Source organism: Halichoerus grypus, chromosome 4 (assembly GCF_964656455.1).
Source record: "Halichoerus grypus chromosome 4, mHalGry1.hap1.1, whole genome shotgun sequence".
Classification (NCBI taxonomy): Eukaryota; Metazoa; Chordata; class Mammalia; order Carnivora; family Phocidae; genus Halichoerus; species Halichoerus grypus.
The window spans coordinates 166,030,626-166,052,182 of NC_135715.1; the positions used below are offsets into that span (position 1 = coordinate 166,030,626).

Consider the following 21,557-nt stretch of genomic DNA (forward strand, 5'->3'; position numbering starts at 1 on the left):
ATGCTTGCTTCATTTGGTAGAGCATCCAGACATCTTGAAGCTCCCCACCCCCACCCCATCCCACCTGTCTCCATCCACACCCACAATCATTTTAATATCTGTTCTCCAAAGTCAGGGATATTAAAGTAAAGGAGCTGAACTCCAATTAAAATACTTCTAATAACATACCTGAATGGGACTGGCCTTTCATTACAGTGTTGATGATACTGTACGGCTCCTCCTTGTTTTCAAAGACCATCCATGTTCATGGCACACTACTGGCATTTTATGGATTTGCTAAGCTATGGATATTTCTATTTCATGTGCATTTATCAGAATTTTGTTGAACCAGTACATCACAGAATGCTCAGAATTTTTAATTCGTAATTCATCTTTATTAAAGTAAAACCTCTAAAATATATGTAGAAAATAATGTATTGGGTATTTTCACATCCAAGATAGTCATTGAAGGTTAAGGGGAAGGAGGAGGTCTTATTTCTAATGTTTTACAAAGGAAATCTATCTCTAGTACCAAATACCATACTGAGATTATATAATATTCTTGTCATCTAAATTTGTTGAAGCTGTTAAGCTTGTACACTTAAAAAGTATGTGTGTGACTTCATAAAGTCTGTCAAAGATAATCATAAAACAATGAAGCAATCATTTAACCCAAAGACCAGTCCCCTCTAAATGGAATGTATCTTTTTCATTCAACCAATATATGGCTCTGAGACGCTACTGGGAGGCAGCCGGGGAAGAGGCACGACCGAGCAGTCCTGGCCCTCCAGAGGCTCCCCATCTTCTGGGGAATCCAGACATGGAGGAAGCACTTACAAGTACAGGATGGAAGGAGCTTCTCCTCCGGGGAGCTAACTTCCCATGAGGGGTGAGATTTAAAACCGTTTTCATTGTCACCCCATGCATTACAAAGAGGAGGGGAAAGCCTAGGCAAGAAATACAAGAACAACATTTGAGGAAAGGGAGTGCTAAGGGAAAACCTACAGCTTTTGAAGAAGACAGCCTGTGCACAGCACATGGAGGGCCGAGATTTTAGGGGTTTTCAAAAAGCAGCTAAAATTTTATTTTTATTTAATCCTTTGTTTATATACCTAAATCAGAAATTAAGCCAAAAAGCATGAAATGAGACCTCCGAGAACTCATATCCTACTCTCAAATAGCCAAAACTATTTAAGACCTAAATGGGGCAGATAAAAAATATCTCAAGAGCTTTAACAGCTCAGGGGATATATACATCAAGCCTCTTGTTTTATATTCAGAAAAGTAGAAAACTGGGCTAAACATATATCTCAGAATGTATGTAAAATAATTTGCATGGGTTAGCCTCACCAGAACAAGCTCACTGCTTTGACGACACCCTTATACCGGCCCTTCATTATATCATCAGGGGAAATTGTGTATCAAGAGGGAGCAGTATGGGACACAGATACCTCATACGTTCCTTTAATGGTAAATTTTTCAGAGTCAAATAGGACTAAAAAGTCATAGCAATGGGACAGAGTGCTGCTTTGTTTTAAACATGCACTTTGTCCCTCGAGAACCTTTGGTTAGACTTTTTGTTCAGTAAGCCATTTCATTAAACGTGGTTCAATTCCCAGTCTAAGACATTCACTGACACACTCAATAACAACATTCTTATAAATTAAAGTCAACTATAAGTCCTCCCTCTGGTTTCTCTTCTGTGCTTTGTAAATATGTACATCTTTTTCAGGATCATAGTGAACCTTACTCACAGTAAATTGCCTCTCCAGCATCGCTAAGAAGTTGTTGTCCCGTTCATAGCGAATTCGGCAAGCTAAAAGAATCACAGAGCGGTTGCTACTGAGATGTTCCAAAGTCTGAAGAAGATCTGCGAATGTTTCTTCTAAATATATGATATCAGCTCCAAGTATCAGGTCAAATTCTCCAGGTGAGTAACTCCCCAAATTTTGTCCCCAAGTCAGCTCCTTAACAACAGCTTTGGGTTGGATATGGGGAGGTAAGTTGGCTTGAACGTTTGATTTAAGAAATTCTAATGCTACTTTCCGATCCGTGATAGTCACATGAGCACCTAGAATGTGGGACAGAGAGACAGTTATGTGCACATCAATACAACTGGTCTGGACGGTGGGGGGCGGTCAAGTTAAACAGCAGGGTGAGTGTCTAGTATTCCACCGAGTAGCCAGAAGACCATGCCCTTCATGGATGGCTGCAGAAGAACAGAACAATGACCGGTAGCTCCTTCTGCACTGCTTACTGGCAAACATGAACCTTTGATGTGCCTCTCTGACACACCTGTTTGCTAAGCTCTCCCGATAAAATGCAGAGTCCCCAAATGGCAAGGTGAAGCTTCTGAATTCTGCAGGCAGAGCTGGCCCACCCTCCACAGGTGTCTACCACTGTACTTCATTCATTGGGTCATGATTTTCAAGTCAGTAGACCTGAGGGTAAAATGGAATCCACAGAAGAAAAATCTAGGAGCAAATAATTATGAAGATGACAAGATACCCAAAACAGGGAAAGGCCACTTTCTGGAGTCTAAGCTTTAAAAGGAATCAAGGGAGGGCGCCTGGGTGGCTCAGCTGGTTAAGCGACTACCTTCGGCTCAGGGCATGATCCAGGAGCCCCTGGATGCTCAGCAGGGAGTCTGCTTCTCCCTCTGACCCTCCCCCCTCTCATGCTCTCTCTCTATCTCATTCTCTTTCTCAAATAAATAAATAAAATCTTAAAAAAAAAAAAAGGAATCAAGGGAGAGATTAATTGGCTATTACAAAATCCCAGTCCACATCTGCTGTTAGGAAGCAGCATTATGTATTTTGCGTGGGTGTGTGTGTGTGTGTGTGTGTGTGTGTGTGTATAATTTTTGGAAAGTGGTAAACTTAGAAATTACTAGATTGTATCAAAGTACTATAGGTTAAAATGTGAGATCATGTTTTCTAAATGCTAAGTTTCTACATGCGGTGTATAAAATTAATGAGGCAATATTCTGTTAATATTTCTTGTGAGTTGCTTACCATGAACCGGTAAACTACCAGTTCAGTCTGGTAGTTCACCTTACGTGGTTCTTTCACCTTAAGGGTAAACTAGGTAGTTTACCCTTAAGGTGAAAGAACCACGTAAGGTCGGCCCTGAAATACCTCATCTGCATTGCAGTAACAATATAATATGTGTAATCCTGTTTAGTTTGGGCCTTGTAAATTCTGAAATTTAACATTGTGATTCATTCTTCATAAAATGACCTCTCATTTGCACCCTTAGTTGGTAATCTTCATGGGTAATCCCCCACAGGACTCCAGCCCAGCTATAGCAAGCACCATTTCAGTGGCAGCTCAGACTGATGTTTCTCATCTTGACCTGTAATGTTAGGACACTATGTAATTCTACCTGACATTTACAGCCCTGAGTGTGATACTGAAGAAAACGCTCAAGCTGTTAGATTTTACAAGAGTGCTCCTACCACTTTGACCGTTCAGTGCTAGACAGCATGCTGCCCAATGAGCAGAATTCGGAAATACTTCTCATCTCTCCTGATAATTAAAAAAATTACAGACAGCCTTTTCCTGGTTTGACTCAGAACTTTATCTCTGGCTTTCTTAACAATCTGCATTTGCGGGCAATCCTGGAGTGATCTAGTCTTTTGCATATCATCTCGGTGTTCATTTTAATACTTCTTACATGTAAACCTTTTCAATGCCTGTCTCAGGGGGTTTCTGAGGCTACTGCTAACCAGCTAGGGGTTCCGGGAGTTTTGCCAGGATCTTGATGTGAGTTGGCCACTCCCCTGTAACATCTGTCAATTGTACAAATAGCCAAGTAGCTACCATCAGCCAAGGGACAAAAGCCCCTGCCCTCACAGAGCTTACATTCAAGTGAGGAGCCAGGCAGTAAGAGGAGTTTTTAAAATGAGAATAGCCAGTACATCATTTAGAGATAAGGACTAGGGGGATAGGTGGCGCCTGGGTGGCTCAGTCGTTAAGCGTCTGCCTTCGGCTCAGGTCATGATCCCGGGTCCTGGGATCGAGCCCCGCATCGGGCTCCCTGCTCCGCGGGGAGCCTGCTTCTCCCTCTCCCACTCCCCCTGCTTGTGTTCCCTCTCTCGCTGTGTCTCTCTCTGTCAAATAAATAAATAAAATCTTTAAAAAAAAAAAAAAAAAAAAAAAAGGACTAGGGGGATAATAAAGCAGGAAAGAGAGATGTGAAATGTCTGGAAGTAAGGGAGGCGGGGCTGACATTTCAGACTGAACAAAAAGGGAAGGTCTCGCTTAGAAGGGGACTCAGATGAAGGTCTGGAGGAAGTGAAGGTATAACTGAGTGCGTCGCAGGGGGAACAGTCTTCCTGGCAGGCAGAAAAGCAAGTGCCAAGGCCTACAGGGGGGCAGGCAAGGAGGCTACCGTGGTTGGAATGAGTGAATGAGGAATGAAGTAGTAGAAGATGAGGTTGAGGAAGTAACAGGCAGGAGGCAGATGGCCTCTGCAGGCCTCACAGGTCACGTTTCAGAAAGGCTTTGGCTTTTTCTGAGATGGGAAGCCAGTGGAGAGTGCTGAGCAGAAGTGCCAATGATTTCAGGCTTTAACAGAATTTCTAGCAGTAGGTCAAGGAGTCGTGTGAAGAGGTCACCACAATGACCCAGCTGAAGGAGACGGGTGGTTTGCCCCTTTGGTCTAACCACCCCAGGCCAGCTCCCAAATACACCTGCCCAGGAGCAGCCTCTCCTGCCTCTCCTGAGAAGCACTCCCCCTCACCAGCCACTCAGGTTTCATCACCCAGATGTCATCCCTGCATAGGGCAGCTCTGTCTGTGGTTTCCTTTTGGGCGTTTGTTTAGGGGGGGCCATGGAAAAGGTCTTAGATTTCTTTGAATCTGTCAGTTTCCTTTGAATCTTCCCCTTGTGATTTGGGGAACATATAGATCATTTGCCCTGTAGTTTCCCACAATCTGGATTTTGCTGATTGTACCATTTGTGTAGTTTAGCATGTTCCTGGCTCCTCTGTGTCTCCTGTAAATTTGAGTTTACTTTTTTGAGCAAGACTATTTCAGAGATGGTAGCGTGTTCTTCATCAAGATGTATGTAGGACCTGGTAGGCTCTATTTTTGTGATGTGAGCAGGCACAAATACCCAGTGCCCAGATCTTTAATTCACTAGATTCCTTTTGCATTTGTTTGTTGAGAAATTTCTATAAAGGGAAGTTTCTTTCAACTACTATTTGGTTACTCATTTTGTACAGAAACTGAATAGGATAAACTTTGCTCCTCCCTCCCCTTTTATACACCAGATTCCAAAGATCTGGTTTCTAAGCATCCTCGAAAGATGACTAATTGGGTTTATTTTGTTGCTGTTGTATTATGAACTCATGGATTAAACATATTTGATATATTTAAATCCAGTGCCATTATCAATATTGATGTTCAAACTGTCCTATCTTTTGCCAGTGGACTTTTGACACAACCCCATGTCATCCTCGTTAGCTTCCTTGCTATCTGGTATAATGAGATATACTGGGTCAACTTACCTATTTCCTGCTACAGAAAATACATTTCCATTACACATTTTCAGCCGCTTAAAATTTGATTTTTTTTTTCTTCTTTAGATAGGAGACAGCAAGTTTGTAGGCTGATGGGAATGGTCAGTTGGAAAGAGGGAAGAAAAGTGATTATGCGGGAGAGGGAAGAGGGGAGAGGGGGTTGGCCCATGCAGGGCAGACCCTGCGTGTGAGAGCATCCCACGGAGGGCAAAGGTGGAGCCGGTGGGCCCAGGCACGGGAGAGTCAGAGGCAGCATGGGAGGCTATAGAAGTTCTCTTCTGCCCGCCGCAATCTCCTCAGTGAAATAAGAAGAAACATCACCAGCTGGGAGTGTGGACGGGGGACGGAGGAGCTCAGCAGAGTAAGAGAGGAAGCAGAATGGGGCTGCTCAGTGGCATCACCTGCCCCCTGAGGTTCCTGAGCCACGATGTGAAGTGAGACCCCACAGCAGCGTGCTGCCCACAGCCACACGGGGCTGCACGGACACGGGCCTGGAATCAGCCGAGGGCTACCCTCCACCTGCTATTCAGCCTAGCGAGGAGAAGCAAGGACGGGCAGAGTGCCCAGGGACGTGAAGATGGTGAAGAAATGACCCCCCGGGAGGCTCGTGCTGTGTGTGGAGGGTGTGGCAACATTTAGTCCATGACAGACTCACGGGAGCTGACCCAACACGACCACATGTCCCTCGGTCACTCACTCAGTAATGGAGAAAGAACGCATGAACCCCTACCATCACTTTAGTTGGTACTTTTGTAAGCAACACCTTACTTTATTTGAACATGGGAGCACACACTACGTACTAGAGACACAGAGAAGAGCAAAACAATCCTTGGCCTCTAGGAGCTCAGTCTCAAGAGGGAGAGAGACACAGAAGCACAACTGTGACGCAACGTGGGGAGTAAAATATGGAGATGGGGTCGCCAGGAAATGATGTGGTCACAAAGGACACCCTCTTAGAGAGGGGAAGAGGTCAAAGAATTCGGAAGGAAGGGAAATCTGAGCTTACACTGGAAAGATGTGGCATTAACCAGGGGAAAGGCGTGAAGAAAGGGCATTCAGGGCAGAAGGGACAGGCCAGAAGCCACTGGTGTGTCCCTGGAACCACAAACAGTGCAGCCGGTCTGAAACAGGAGCCCGAAGGGTCAGGCAAAACGGGGTTAGAGCCTCATGAGTCTTACGCCGTGGGGAGGCACAGGGCTTTTTTTTGTTGTTTTTAACTAGGCTCCACACCCACTGTGGGGCTTGAACTCACGAACCCGAGATCAAGAGTTGTATGCTCCACCGACTGAGCCAGCCGGGTGCCCCGAGCACTTCTGCAAGGAGGATGGGCCGCTCTGGCCTACTGGGAAGTGGGTCTGAGAAGACAAAGCAGAGGCAGAGAGGTGAGGCGGTGGGGATGCGCATAGCATTACGGAGGAGACGGATGCTGAGAGCTCCAGCCAGGCCAGGGGGCACGCAAAGGGAGAACTGCACGCAAAGGGAGAACTGGAATCAAGAAACTGTTAGAAGACAGATCAGCGGGGCTCAGGGAGGGAGGTGGGGCTGGGGGAGCGGGTCAAGCCGCCGCTGGCTTGAGTGATGACTGGGGTGGCCACACTAACTCAGAACAAAAGCAAAGGATGAGTTTGCAAAGGGAAGAAGAGTTCAAATGTAAACACACGTTCCGTTTGAGGTGCTGAGAAATAGCCAGGCAGAGACACCCAGCCTTCAGTGAAACACAAGTGGAAAGCTCAGTGGAGACTGACACACCAGGAGTACAGAAAACTAAAAGACAACTCTTTCCTGAGCGCTATATTTTAAGACTGTTCCCAGACTTGGCTGGCATCAAATCACCTCAGAAGCTTTTAAAATCCAGATTCCCGGGGCGCCTGGGTGGCTCAGTTGGTTAAGCGACTGCCTTCGGCTCAGGTCATGATCCTGGAGTCTCGGGATCGAGTCCCGCATCGGACTCCCTGCTCAGCAGGGAGTCTGCTTCTCCCTCTGATCCTCCCCCCTCTCATGTTCTCTCTCTCTGTCTCATTCTCTCTCTCAAATAAATAAATAAAATCTTAAAAAAAAAAAAAAATAAATAAATAAATAAATAAATAAAATAAAATCCAGATTCCCTAACCCCACCCCAACTTACAGAACCCTATCTTAAAAATGAGATAGTTTTTTCTAAGAATAGTTTCCACACAGTACAAAGAGATTTTCAAACGAAGAAGCAGGGTTTAAGAGTCAGAACTGGATTCCAATTCTAACTCCACAGTCCATGAGCTTTGTGACCTTGGGCAGGTTTCCTAACCTCTTAATCAAGCCTTCATTTCACCACAGAGAGCGCCAAGGGGACCCACCCCCCACACAGGGGCACAGTGAGAAGGACCTGGGAACTGCCCAGTAATTAACAGGTGTTTTTTCTTTTAACAGGAAAATCTCATCACCCATTATTAAAGTTCTGCAGAGAACTCACCAGGGGTTTTTTTTGGCTTTTTAATATAATCTGTCTTTTCCTTCCTCCCCCCTCAGAATTAGAATGGAAGCTTCCTGAGAAGGCAGGTATCCACAGCACCAAAAACCAGGCCCGGCTTTTGGTGGGTGTTCCCTGAATTCAGGAATAAATGACTCAGGTTACGAAAAATGAAAATACTTTAAAAAGGAGAATGATCAGCATCTAACATTTCAAAATCACTACCTATTCTAGTTCTCACTGCCTCCTTTCTAAAAGACTAACTTTTTCTTTACCCTCAGGTTTCAACCTCCAAACTAACGCCTAATATTTTGCAGCCACAACAAATAATGGGTATGCAAATCACATAGCACAGAGAGGTGCGCACAACGTTGAATGAGACATACAGGTGTGTGTGTATGTACGTCCATATACATGTGTGTGCACACACATACACCTCTATAACGATGAATTACAACTATGATTAAAAATACAGATGGAGGTGGGGCACCTGGGTGGCTCAGCTGGTTAAGCGTCTGCCTTGGGGTCAGGTCATGATCATGGGGTCCTGGGATCGAGCCCCGCGGCGGGCTCCCTGCTCAGCGTGGAGTCTACTTCTCCCTCTCCTCCCTGCTCGTGCTCTCTCTCTCAAATAAATAAATAAAATCTTAAAAAAAATACAGGTGGAGGAAAAAGAATGGAAGGAGATACACCAAAATGGCAACAGTACGTATGTTGCAGAGTCATGAATAATTAGGACGTTTGACGAGTTTGCCGTCCCCCTTCTTTATTCTGCTTCTAGGGCTATTTGTGAAATAGAGTGACATCACTTTTGTAAAAGAAACATTACTTTTCATGATCTTCTAGTTTGTCCAACTCTTACGCCAGAACTATTTGAGTAACTACTGTGTGGCAAATGGTGTCTGGGGCCAAGGACACACACAGTGAGGTGCAGTCCCGTGTCTCAGGAGCCTCAGCGGGCCAGAACAGACAGACACAAGGAACAACCACCTGTTACAAAATGTGACACAGCTGGGGCACAGTGGTGAGCAGACCAAGCGCTGTGGGGAGAAGAAATGAGGCAGCAGTGAATTGTGTGTGGCAGGAAAGGATTCAAAGAGGTGACAGGGAAGCCGGGCCAGGAAGCACGCATCCCCCGTCCTGAGCACAAGGTCTGTGGTTCCATTCCAGCCGCTCCCCAGCCGTCCATCTTGTGAGGCAACAACTAACCAGTCCCTCTCTCTGCGCTCGTCTTTGAAGAAGCTCATCCCAGTTTTCCCCACCCCCCAGACCCAGATTTCTAGATCACAAACAGAAATACTCAGAGGGGCAATCAACATTTATTTGAGCATTTGCTTTGTGCCAGTCAATGAGCTAACCGCTTCCTATGCCTAATCTCATTGGATCCTCACGTGGCATGAACTAGTATCTCCATTTTATAGGGAAACTGAAGTGGAGAGATTGAGCAACTTGCCCAAGGTCACAGAGCTAGTAAGAGTTAAAAGAGGTGTCAAAACCAAGTATAACTCTAAACCTATGCACTTTGCCAACTAGTCTCTACACCAGCTGATGCAGCTGTGCAGTCCTCCTGGGGAAACAGAAGAAACCTCATTTCCCTTCCAGGTAACTCCTCTCACATCAGCAAAGTTAGTGTCAAGGAAAGATAATAAAGAGCCACAGTGTCTGACAAGCCTGGTTTGACTCTCAAGTCTCCACTGACCGGGACTTCACAAAGGGGCTTAATCTCACAGAACCCCAGTTTCATTGGCAAAAGGAAAGTTAAAAATATCTAACACCCATGGGGATGTTCTAAGGCTAACGAAAGGCAGCGTATGAGCAAGGGCCTCATCAGTGCCTGTATGGGCTGTAGGGTGAGACAGCTGGAAACCTAGATCCCCACCACGTGGCCCCTGCTCCCCATCACATTTGGGAAGGCAAGATCTAAACTGAGAAAGGAATACTGAAAAAAAGAAAAGTTACCAGAAAGAGGACACAATAAAGGAGGGGCTTTCGTGGGTCCTCGAGTACCTGTACACTATGTAATGGAATCCCAGCTCCTGACCACCAAAGTGTGGTCTGAGTACCAACTGTCGGCATCATCATCCCCTGGGAGCTTGTTAGAATTGGAGGCTCTCAGGCCTGACCCCAGACCTACAGAAGCTGAAACTGCATTTTAACAATACTGAAGTGATAAATGTTATATATTGTGTCTTAGAAGGTGGCCTATCCTATCATTGGGTAGTTTGAACTGCATGAGCCAGAAGCTGTAGAAAGGAGTCAACAAAGAATAATAAAATAAAAACAAAAGCTTAAGGGCACCTGGGTGGCGTAGTCGGTTGAGCATCTACCTTCGGCTCAGGTCCTGATCTCGGGGTCCTGGGATCAGCCCTGCATCCGGCTCCCTGCTCAGTGGGGAGTCTGCTTCTCCCTTTCCCCTGCCCCTCCCCACTGCTCATGCTCTCTCTCTCTCAAATAAATAAATAAAATCTTTAAGGAAAAAAAAAAAAAAAAGCTTAAAAATGCTCTAGGCCTAAGTTAATGTGTGCATACCAAACAAAAAAAATGAAAAACCTTGATATCAATTCAGGACTGCATACTGTGAATACAATTTTTTTTAAAGATTTTATTTATTTGACAGAGACAGCAAGAGAGGGAACACAAGCAGGGGGAGTGGGAGAGGGAGAAGCAGGGCCCCCATCCCAGGACCCTGGGATCATGACCTGAGCCGAAGGCAGATGCTTAACCGACTGAGCCACCCAGGTGCCCCCGTGAATACAATTTTTAAATATAAGATGTCAGTACAAACTACAGCAGGGCCGACCCTTCTTAGAAGAGAAAAACCAGCCAAGTTTCCACAACAAGGGAACTATAGGAATGAGACTACCTGCTCTCCCTGCGTCACAGGGTTAAATCCAATAGAGATTGGAAGGCCCCTAAACTTTAAAAATCTATGTGGGTGAATATGAGAATTCTCTTTGAACTGAAAGTTGCCTTCAGATCATATTATTGGCATAATACTGAAGGGGGCAGGAACCTAATTCAGACAACCTAATTGTCTCCTCAACTGCAATTCTAATTGCCCAAATAAACGTGTTTGCTTAAAAAACAAAACAAAATTGGGCACCTGGGTGGCTCAGTCGTTAAGCGTCTGCCTTCGGCTCAGGTCATGATCCCAGGGTCCTAGGATCGAGCCCCGCATCGGGCTCCCTGCTCTGCGGGGAGCCTGCTTCTCCCTGTCCCCCTCCCCCTGCTTGTGTTCCCTCTCTCGCTGGTCTCTGTCAAATAAATAAATAAATAAATCTTTAAAAAACAAAAAAACCAAAAAAAACAAAACAAAATTAAAAAAAAAATAAACTGAGGAGGGCAAAGCAGTCTCTCATGAGAAGTATAAATAACAGGATGAGAGCTAGAGCAAGAGAGAAGAAAGCAAGCAGGTTTGCTGGAGTTAAGGGCACCAGCAGCCGACTCATAAGCATGGGGCACAGAAAAATCCAGTAAGGGGGAAACCAATACGGGTCTGTGTCAAGGAAACAGCAATCACCTCGCAGTGAGTTGACTCACAAAGGAGTGAGCCAGCGTACGGCACTCACCCAGCAGGGCAGCCACTATGCCCACCAGCCCGGTGCCGGCACCCAGCTCCACCGCAGAGCAGCCCCGGAGCTCCACAGCTCCCATCTCCAGATACGTGGAAAGGACGACAGCCTGAATCAAAACACAGCGGGGTGATCCAAGTCAACAAGTGCTTTAGGAACCCAAGGGTTTCCAGCAGACTTCGCACTAGCAGGAAGACATGACATACCCCTCTCCTCCCTGCAAGGTTCCAGTCCCAGTTCGGCAACAGGCAGAAACTCAGCTGCTGCTGGGAGGGGACCCCCTAGAGCAGACACAGACGCTGCAGCCTCAGGCCCCACAAGCTCCCTCCCGGGGACAGTAAGGGTCAAGGACACTGCCCATACAACACAGGGTCCCGCTCAATCTGGCAAGTTTCACTTCTTACTCTGTTATATGAATTATATCTCAATATAAAGCTGTTATTAAAAATAAGTAAATAAAGGGGCGCCTGGGTGGCTCAGTTGGTTAAGTGACTGCCTTCGGCTCACGTCATGATCCTGGAGTCCCGGGATCGAGTCCCGCATCGGACTCCCTGCTCAGCAGGGAGTCTGCTTCTCCCTCTGACCCTCCCCCTCTTGTGCTCTATCTCATTCTCTCTCTCAAATAAATAAATAAAATCTTAAAAAAAATAAAATAAAATAAAAAAATAAGTAAATAAAGACCAGTCTTATAATCCACTGTGGTTGTCTGCAGAGGCCCAGTGGGGTACTCACCGCGTCCCAAACCACCGCGGCGACTCCCAGCTGTCTCCAGTCCTGCCGGATCTGGATCGTGTGGTTCGCAAAGGAGAAGGTGGCAAGAGGCTTGTGGAATTTCTGCAACCCCACTCCCGCTGTCTCCTCATAGGGCACCAGGGCCATTTCGCCTGCACTCAGCTCTCGGCTCCCTCAAAGCTGTTGAGCAAGAGAAGCCTGCGTGACGCTCTGGCCAGAAAAAAATGCACTCTTAAGTAGCCCCAAATGCTTTTTTTTTTTTTTAATATTTTATTTATTTGACAGAGAGAGACACAGCGAGAGAGGGAACACAAGCAGGGGGAGTGGGAGAGGGAGAGGTAGGCTTCCCGCAGAGCAGGGAGCCCGATGCGGGGCTAGATCCCAGGACGCTGGGATCATGACCTGAGCCGAAGGCAGACACCTAACGACTGAGCCACCCAGGCGCCGCCCCCCCAAATGCTTTTTAAAGCCATTTCTTACAAGTTCAAAAGAAGACAACAGAGGTGGGGCGGGGGGGCCTTGTCTAATTCCTTTTTGCACGGCTCTTCCTCTTCTGGGAAAGGAAATTTAGTTCTGAATACATGCCAAACGAGGTCTTTGGGAAAAGAACCCACAACCGTACGACTGCCGCAGGATGCCCTAGGCACTCTGCTGTGACCGCTGGGTGAACTGGAGCCGCGGGAAGAGTGAGCGTAGCGGGGCTGCTAGCCCAGGGCCGCAGTCAAAGTCGTGCTTTCTACACTGTCCGGGCCCGTCTAGACTGCAGCTGCCACCCGCTGCGGTCGGCAGGATAGCGCTTGCTGTTTCGTTTTGGTCTTCCCTCCACCCCCTCTAAATTCAGCGCGTTCAACACTGACAGCCGTGGACCCGAAACTGCACTTGGATTGAGTGTTAACCGTTTGATTCTCCGGCTTTTTGACATGGTCGCAGTTCCATCTCGCCCAGTCTGGAAGCGAAAGACACTCGTGAACCCCGAGTCGCCCCCGGGGAGAGCGAGAGCCCGGGTCCCGGGGCGGACTCGGGCGTCCGGCGGCCTGCCCTGCGTCCCCCCAAACCCGACCCCCGGCCCCCTCGAAAGGGCCGACAGGTACGCACTCGCTTCCGGCGAGCCCCAGAGCTCCGGGAACCCGCGGAGGTAGAAGAAGTGGGGGGTCGGGGACGGGTCCCCTAGCCGCGCGGGACGCGCCCCACCCCGGGAGTGCCGCTCGCTTCCCCGAGCCCCGGCCGCCCCCGAAGCGGGGCTGGCGACGCGGCCGGGCCCGAGGTGGGCCTCGCCTCTACTTACTGCTCGAGAGCCAGCCCCGCGTGGCACGCCTCGCTTTCCCCGCCCCGAGCGCGGCCGCCGCAACCACCCGCCTAAAGGGCCGGGAGCCGGGAGCCGGCCAGGCGCCGGCAGCGCGGGCAGGCGGCGGAGGTGGGCGGTGCGCGCGCCCGAGACACGCGTTTCCGGTCCCTCCTACCGCGGACAGGTGTTCCCAGTGCGCTGCGGGGCGCGGGGTCGCAGGTGTGCCGGGCGCGCGCCGGAGGAGGACGCTGGGGGAGAGGGGATCGGGCCTCCCTCCGCAGGGTCCCCAAGGTATTCGGGCCGCCAAATCAGTTTCCGGGACTCCGAGGGCAGCGTGGGCGAGGAGCGCGAGGCGAGCGAGGTGCGGAGCCGCGGGCAGGCGCGCGGAGAGGGCGCGGGGGGGTGCTCTGGCGGCGGGTGAGGGGGAGCCCACCAACCTGGCGCTGGCGAGGTTCTTGTGCTGGTTCCACTTCTCTCTCTCTGAGCTGGTTCTCGTCCCCGCGCGCGCGCGCACTGTCTGTGTCTGTGTGGGTTTTTTTTTTTTTCTAATTTGTGTGCTTGCCTGTTTTTAGTGTTAAAGGTCATTAATTAGCAGGTGTAGAGAAAGTTTGCTCCGAAGTAGACGTGGTCACCCATTCGTCCTCGCGTCACCAAAGGGAGGTCCGAAGTGGTGTAATCGCCACTTGGTGGCAATAGAGTAGGAAAAGTGACAAAGCCCTTGTCAACTAGAGCGCGAACTCGGAGTCCGCACGCGGCGCCCGGGACTCGGTTGTGAAAAGCATCCCGGGGCAGCGGCGAGGCCAGGGGCGCGCGATTTAGGCCCACACCCAGGGCTGGGCGGTTGCTACAGACCCAAGGCCCTAGTCTCGCTCCTCCCAGGGCCGGTGGTTGGCGCACCTGCCCTTGGGACCTTGTGCTTGACGTGAAAGCCACTGACCCAAGCTGCCGGCCCTTGGAAAGCGCGGCTGGCGTGAGCACCCCACCGTGCGACCGCGCGGGGAGCGGCGTCGTCCTCTCCGGGAAAGTTCCCTTTTCTTCCCGGACGCTGACCCCCAGTCCCTCCCCCACCTGCCGCCGCTCGGTCCCGGTGATTCTCAGCCCCGGCTGCACGTTTGAATGAACGCGAGAGCTTTTCAACTCCCCCTCCCTGGACTCTGCCACTGGAAAGTCTTCGCTGGTGTGAGGCGACCCGAGCGTTGGTATTTTTCAGCGCTTCCTGGTAATTCCTGCTGTAAGAGCCTCAGGCCGAGCCTAAACCACCTCTCTTCTCGCCTCTCCCCTCCTGCAGGGGGCGTGCCGGCCTCTCTCCACATTTCTTTAACCTTCCAAAGGCTGGAGCTGCAAAACCGACTTGAAGTGTACTTCAAAGATCAGCAGTGAAGGTCTTTTACTAACTTGTCTTCTTTGCTCAGTTTATTTATTTTTATTTTTAAAAATTTACGTAATAGAATTTATTTTTTAGAGCAGTTTTAGGTTCACAGCAAAATTGGGAAGAAGGTACAAAGATTTTGCAAATTTTCACTCCCGGCTCCAACACCGGCATAGCCTCCCCCCATTATCAACATCCCCCACCAGAGTGGTACATTTGTTACAACTAATGAACCTACATTGACACATCATTATCACCCAAAGACCGTAGTTTATCTTAGGGTTCATTCTTGGTATTGAGCATTTTATGAGTTTGGACAAATCTGTAATGGCATATATCCACCATAATAGCATCATACAGAGAAGTGTCACCTCCCTAAAATTCCCCTGTGCTCTACCTATTAATCTTCCTCCCTCTGCCATAACCCTGGCAACCACTAATCTTTTTACTCAACTCCTTTGGGTCAGTACGGAAGACTGTGATTACTGAATCTTATGGTAAAAGTATATTGAGTTTCGTAAGAAACCACCAGACTCTTCCAAAGTAGCTGTACCAACCAGCAATGAATGAGAGTTTCTGTTGCTGCACATCCTTGTCAGTACTCGGTGTTGTGTTTTGAATTTTAGCCATTCTGGTAGGCGTGTACTAGTTGTTTTAATTTGAAGTTCCCTAATGACATATGATGTGGAACATCTTTTCATATGCTTATTTGCCATCTGTATATCTTCTTTAATGAAGTGCCTGCTAAGTCTTTGGCCCATTTTTAAAAATTTTTATTTAAATTCAATTAACATATAATGTATTATTAGTTTCAGAGGTAGAGGTCAGTGATTCATCAGTCTTATATAACACCCAGTGCTCATTATGTCACGTGCCTTCCTTAATGTCCATCACCCAGTTACCCCATCCCCCCCACCCAACCCACCCTAGCAACCCTCAGTTTGTTTCCTATGATTAAGAGTCTCTAATGGTTTCTCTCCCTCTCTGATTTCGTCTTGTTTTATTTGTTCCTCTCTTCCGCTGTGATCCTCTGTTTTGTTTCTTAAATTGTACATGAGTGAGGTCATATGATAATTGTCTTTCTCTGATTTACTTATTTCACTTAGCATAATATCCTCTAGTTCCATCCACGTCATTGCAAATGGCAGGATTTCTTTTTTTTTTTGATGGCTGAATAGTATTCCATTGTGTGTGTGTGTGTGTGTGTGTGTGTGTGTGTATACACACACCACATTTCTTAATCCATTCATCTGTCCATAGACATCTAGGCTCTTTCAATAGTTTGGCTATTGTGGACATTGCTGCTATAAACGCTGGGGTGCATGTGCCCCTTCGGATCACTACATTTGTATCTTTGGGGTAAATACCCAGTAGTGCAATTGCTGGGTCATAGGGTAGCTCTATTTTCAACATTTTGAGGAAGCTCCATACTGTTTTCCAGAGTGGCTGCACCAGCTTGCATTCCCACCAACAGTGTAGGAGGGTTCCCCTTTCTCCACATCCTCACCAACATCTTGTTATTTCCTGACTTGTTAATTTTAGCCATTCTGACTGGTGTGAGGTGGTATCTCATTGTGGTTTTGATTTGTATTTCCCTGATGCCGAGTGATGTTGAGCACTTTTTCATGCATCTGTTGGCCATTTGGATGGCTTCTTTGCAGAAATGTCTGTTCGTGTTTTCTGCCCATTTCTTGATTGGATTATTTGTTCTTTGGGGAGTTTGATAAGTTCTTTATAGATTTTGGATTCTAGCCCTTTATCTGATTAAGACATTTGCAAATATATTCTCCCATTTTGTCAGTGTCTTTTGGTTTTGTTGACTGTTTCCTTTGCTGTGAGTAAAAGCTTTTTATCTTGATGAAGTCCCAATAGTTCATTTTTGCTTTTGTTTCCCTTGCATTTGAAGACATGTCTAGTAAGAAGTTGCTGCGGCCGAGGTCACAGAGGTTGCTGCCTGTGTTCTCCATTAGGATTTTGATGGATTCCTATCTCACTGTTAGGTCCTTCATCGATTTTGAGTCTATTTTTATGTATAGTGTAGGAAAATGGCCCAGTTTCATTATTCTGTATGTGGCTGTTCAATTTTCCCAATACCATTTGTTGAAGAGACAGTCTTTTTTCCATTGGATATTCTTTCCTGCTTTGTCGAAGATTAGTTGACCATAGAGTTGAGGGTCCATTTCTGGGCTCTCTATTCTGTTCCATTGATCTATGTGTCTGTTTTTTGTCCTAGTACCATACTGTCTTGATGATTACAGCTCTGTAGTAGAGCTTGAAGTCCAGCATTGTGATGCCACCAGCTTTGGTTTTCTTTTTCAATATTCCTTTGGCTATTCGGGGTCTTTTCTGGTTCCATACAAATTTTAGGATTATTTGTTCCAGCTCTGTGAAAAAAGTTGATGGTATTTTGATAGGGATTGCATTGAATGTATAGATTGCTCTAGATAGCATAGACATTTTCACAGTATTTGTTTTTCCAATCCATGAGCATGGAACGTTTTTCCATTTCTTTGTGTCTTCCTCAATTTCTTTCATGAGTGTTCCCTAGTTTTCTGAGTACAGATCCTTTGCCTCTTTGGTTAGGTTTAGTCCTAGGTATCTTATGACTTTTGGTGGCCCTTTTTTTTTTGTCCTGTTTTGTTTTCCAGCTGTATTGAGATATAATTGACATGTTTAAGTTTAAGATATATAATGTAATGATTTGATTCGTGTATATATTGCAAAATTGTTATTACAATAAAGTTAGTTACCACATCTATTATCTCACATAATTATAATTTTGTGTGTGTATGCATGTGTGTAGTGAGAATATTTAAGATCTACTCTCTTAACAACTATCAAGTATATGGTACAATATTGTTAACTATAATCACCATGCTGAATATTAGATTCCTAGAACTTATCCATCTTATAACTGTAAATTTGTACCCTCTGAACAACATCTCCTCATTCCCCCCACCCCCAGCTCCTGGCAACCACCATTCTATTCTGTTTATATGAATTTAGCTTTTTTAAAAAATAGATTCCACATAGGGGTGCCTGAGTGGCTCAGTAGGTTAAGCGTCAACTCTTGGTTTCAGGTCAGGTCATGATCTCAGGGTGGTGAGATCAAGCCCAGCATTGGGGTCTGTGCTGGATGTGGAGCCTGCTTGACATTCTCTCTCTCTCCCCTCACCCCCCGTCTGCTTGTTCACTCGCTCGCTCTCTAAAAAAATAGATAGATTCCACATATAAATAAGATCATACAATATTTGTCTAGCTTCTTTCACTTAGTATAGGGTCCTCAGGGTCCAACCATGTTGTTGCCAATAGCAAGATTGCCTTCTTTTTTATGGCTGAATACTATTCCAATATATATTTGTATACATATGATATATATTATATGGTATATATTATATGAGGTATATCACCCCACACACCACATTTCCTTTATCCATTCATCTGTCAATGGAACTAGGTTGTTTCCATGTCTTGGACTTTGTAAATAATGCTACAATCAATGAACATGAGGGTATAGGTATCTTTTCTAGATAACGATTTCATTTCCTTCAGATATAAACCCAAAAGTGGGATTATTGGATCATACAGTAGCTCTATGTTTAATTTTTTGAGGAACCTCCATACTCTTCATACTGTTTTCCATAGTGGCTATACCAAACTTTATTCCCACCAAGAGTGCACTAGCATCCCCTTTTCTCTACATCTTGTCTTTTTTTTTTTTTTAAAGATTTTTTATTTATTTATTTGAGAGAGAGAATGAGACAGAGAGAGCATGAGATGGGGGAGGATCAGAGGGAGAAGCAGACTCCCTGCCGAGCAGGGAGCCCGATGCGGGACTCGATCCCGGGACTCCGGGATCATGACCTGAGCTGAAGGCAGTCGCTTAACCAACTGAGCCACCCAGGCGCCCCACATCTTGTCTTTTTGATAGTTGCCACTCTCACAGATGTGAGGTGATATCTCATTATGGTTTTGATTTGCATTTCCCTTATGAGTAGTGATGCTGAGCATCTTTTCATGTACCTGTTGCTTGCCCCATTTTTAATCTGATTATTTTCTTATTGTTGAGGTTTTTTTTTTTTAAGATTCGTTCATTTATTTTAGAGAGCAACAGTGCTAGTGGGGCAGGGAGCTGGCGGGGGGGGTTAGGCAGAGGGAGAGGGAAAGAGAGAATCCTCAAACTGACTCCCTGCTGAGCACAGAGCCAGACATGGGGCTCCATCCCAGGACCCTGGGATCATGACCTGAGCCGAAGGCAGACACACTTAACTGACTGAGCCACCCAGGTGCCCCAGAAATTTTTTATTGTAATGAAGTCCACCTTATCAACTCTTTCTTTCATGGAGATTGCCTTTGGTGTCACATCTCAAAAGTTATTGCCAAACCCAAGGTCGTCTGCATTTTCTATGTTATCTTGTAGGAGTTTTATGGCTTTGCATTTTAATTTAGGTCTGTGTCATTTCCAGTTAATTTTTGTGAAGGGTGTAAGGTCTGTCTAGATTCATGTTTTTGTATGTGGATGTCCGGTTGTTCCAGCACCATTTTTTTAAAAGACTGTCTTTTTCCCACTGTATTGCTTTTGCTGCTTTGTCCAAGCCCAGCTGACTATATTTACGTGAGTGTTTTTGTGAGCTCTCTGCTCCATTGATCTGTTCCTCTGTTCTCTTAACAGCACCACACTGTCTTGATTACTGCAGCTTCTAGTAAGTCTGAAGTCAGTTAGGGGCAGTCCTCCAACTGTATTCTTCTCCTTCAGTATCATTTTTCCTTATCTGGCCTTCTCTCCTTCTCCTTTTCTCTCTCCCAGGGTCTCCTTTCTCTCTTACCTCCTCTACATCTCTGTGTGGCTACTACCTCTCAGCTCTCCTCTCTTCCCATTTTTTTCTTCCCTCTCTTGGTCCCTTTCCTTTGGGGAGCCAGGATTGGGCACAAGAAAAAGGACGGGCTTTGGGGCCGGAGAAACCATGAAAGTATAAATTCTGCCTCTGATACTTTAATTGGGATGATCCTGAGCAATGTCTAATGCTCCCTAGATCCCAGGCTCCTCATGCATAAAGCCTGGCACAAAAATCCTGGCCCCCCTCCTCCCTCCTTCTCCCCACTCTCCATTCTTTATGCTGAAATCATGCACAGAACTTCACAAGACAGAACCTTCCCAACCTCTCGAGCACTCCACTAACATAGGATGTTCGTCTCATTATATTTACTTGCATTTCATCTCGAAAGTTGTTGTTCACTTTTTCTCAGTACGTCCAGTAGCCCTCCCAAGGTTCTAATTGGTGCCACTGGGCTCAGGAAGCACCAAAAAGAACATTTAGGGCATTGTAACTTGTATAGCATTGTAGACATGAAGTGGAGCTCTGTTTTTATAAAAATAAACCAAAACAGCCGGGGGTTCTCTGTGAATACTTGAAAATAAATGTTTAATCCTCCAAAAATACTGGGTATGTGGTAGATGATAATTATTTTAAATATCCAGTCTACCTTCCCCAGACCTGTCTTTGGTGTCCTTTCTGGAAGAAGTGATGTCTCTCCACCCACCCTGGGCCAGGACAGGATCAGGCTTGGCTGTATGTTTTGCTTTGGCCAGGGGGACATGGATGGAAGTGACATTTGCCACCTCCAGGCAGGAGCACGAGGTGCCTTGTACAGCCGTGTCATTGCTCTTCCCCTGCTCAAGAACTGCACGTCTCCGAGCAGGGCACTGCTCCATCGCGGGTCCCGTGGAGTAGAGCCACAAATGCACTGTGCAATACGGGAAACAAGAGTGAGAAAAATAACCTTTGTTGAGATAACCATTGAGATTTGGGGTCATTACTACAGCGCAATTCCGCAGAAGCTGACAGAACACAGGTGTGAAAGAGACAGAAATCTCAAGCGTTAGGTCGAAGTTTTTAGCGGGTGGCTTAGTTTAGCCCTCCAGTAAAGTAGATCCTGCTTTGGGGCTCTGCCGATCTCGTAATGACTCCCGGGCCCCAGTGTCAACGTCAGCTGAGACTACTGACCACCTTCCTCCAGCTAGGATTCTAAGACTTGAAGGCAGTTCTACTGACAGTGTTGCTGGGGGAATGCAAAAAAATAGATTCCATTTCTGCATCACCCAAATTTCAAAGTGCAGTTCAACCATAATAGAGCAATCTAAAAAATGACGTGCTTTTTCCTAATAGCAAGGGAGCCTGGGCTTCTTTTCTCGGTCCTCTCCCAGACAACTAATCAGGGAATTTGTTGGGCATCCCCTCCAGCCCAGTGGGCACCCTGTGCCCTGTTGAACTCTTCATGCCCACACAGCCCGTTGCGGGAAGCGGAACTTAGAATGGGATAAAATATAAGTAAGTCTACCCAGAGGCCTATGGTTGATAGCTTTTTATTTTTATCCCCATGATTAAATTGCCTTTCCCCAACCACCTCCCCAGAGAATAATGGTGGAAGGGTGTTTTTTCTTTTGTCCCTCCTGTTTTTTGGAACTAGTCCATGTACTAGGCCACAGTAGAGGCAGTCACCTTGGAACAACATGATCCCACCCTGGGCCGGGGTGGGTACCCCACCCAGGCTGGATACATTCTCTCCACAGAGCGAGAATTCAGAGCGGCTATTGGACATCTGTTCTTATTGTTATTAGCCCAGAATCCATGGCCCATTTTGCTGGCAGCA

General features: G+C 46.6%; 1 protein-coding gene and 1 long non-coding RNA gene across 9 annotated transcripts in view; one reads left to right on the forward strand and one right to left on the reverse strand.

Annotated features, from left to right (window-relative positions):
- Positions 1 to 352: 352 nt before the first annotated feature.
- Positions 353 to 14,045, reverse strand: METTL21A (methyltransferase 21A, HSPA lysine). 7 transcript variants are annotated; one of them, XM_036070863.2, is made up of 5 exons: positions 13,149 to 13,303; positions 12,733 to 12,805; positions 12,253 to 12,432; positions 11,518 to 11,629; positions 353 to 2,050 (listed from the first exon to the last, which is right to left on the reverse strand). In XM_036070863.2, exons 3-5 carry the CDS (start codon positions 12,397 to 12,399, stop codon positions 1,653 to 1,655), a joined length of 657 nt encoding a protein of 218 aa, XP_035926756.1. In that variant the 5' UTR covers positions 12,400 to 12,432; positions 12,733 to 12,805; positions 13,149 to 13,303; the 3' UTR covers positions 353 to 1,652. The 7 variants fall into 7 exon arrangements, with proteins under 7 accessions (XP_035926756.1, XP_035926761.1, XP_035926755.1 ...); XM_036070868.2 differs by lacking the exons at positions 12,733 to 12,805; positions 13,149 to 13,303 and adding an exon at positions 13,975 to 14,045; XM_036070862.2 differs by lacking the exons at positions 12,733 to 12,805; positions 13,149 to 13,303 and adding an exon at positions 13,538 to 13,671.
- Positions 13,748 to 21,557, forward strand: part of LOC118522045 (uncharacterized) — a 36,079-nt gene continuing 28,269 nt past the window's right edge. For both annotated transcript variants that reach the window (XR_013447352.1, XR_004910430.2), the window contains exon 1: positions 13,748 to 13,898. This is a non-coding gene — a long non-coding RNA (uncharacterized LOC118522045). The remainder of the gene's footprint in view (positions 13,899 to 21,557) is intronic.

What these genes read in the sequence shown, in the direction of transcription:
- METTL21A (XM_036070868.2), bottom strand. Translation starts at nt 12,399, where the DNA reads ATGGCCCTGGTGCCCTATGAGGAGACAGCGGGAGTGGGGTTGCAGAAA. An exon ending in CCGCGGTGGTTTGGGACGCG is followed by an intron (nt 11,630 to 12,252) that starts GTGAGTACCCCA and finishes GTTTTGATTCAG; the next exon opens with GCTGTCGTCCTTTCCACGTA. An exon ending in CATAGTGGCTGCCCTGCTGG is followed by an intron (nt 2,051 to 11,517) that starts GTGAGTGCCGTA and finishes CCCACATTCTAG; the next exon opens with GTGCTCATGTGACTATCACG.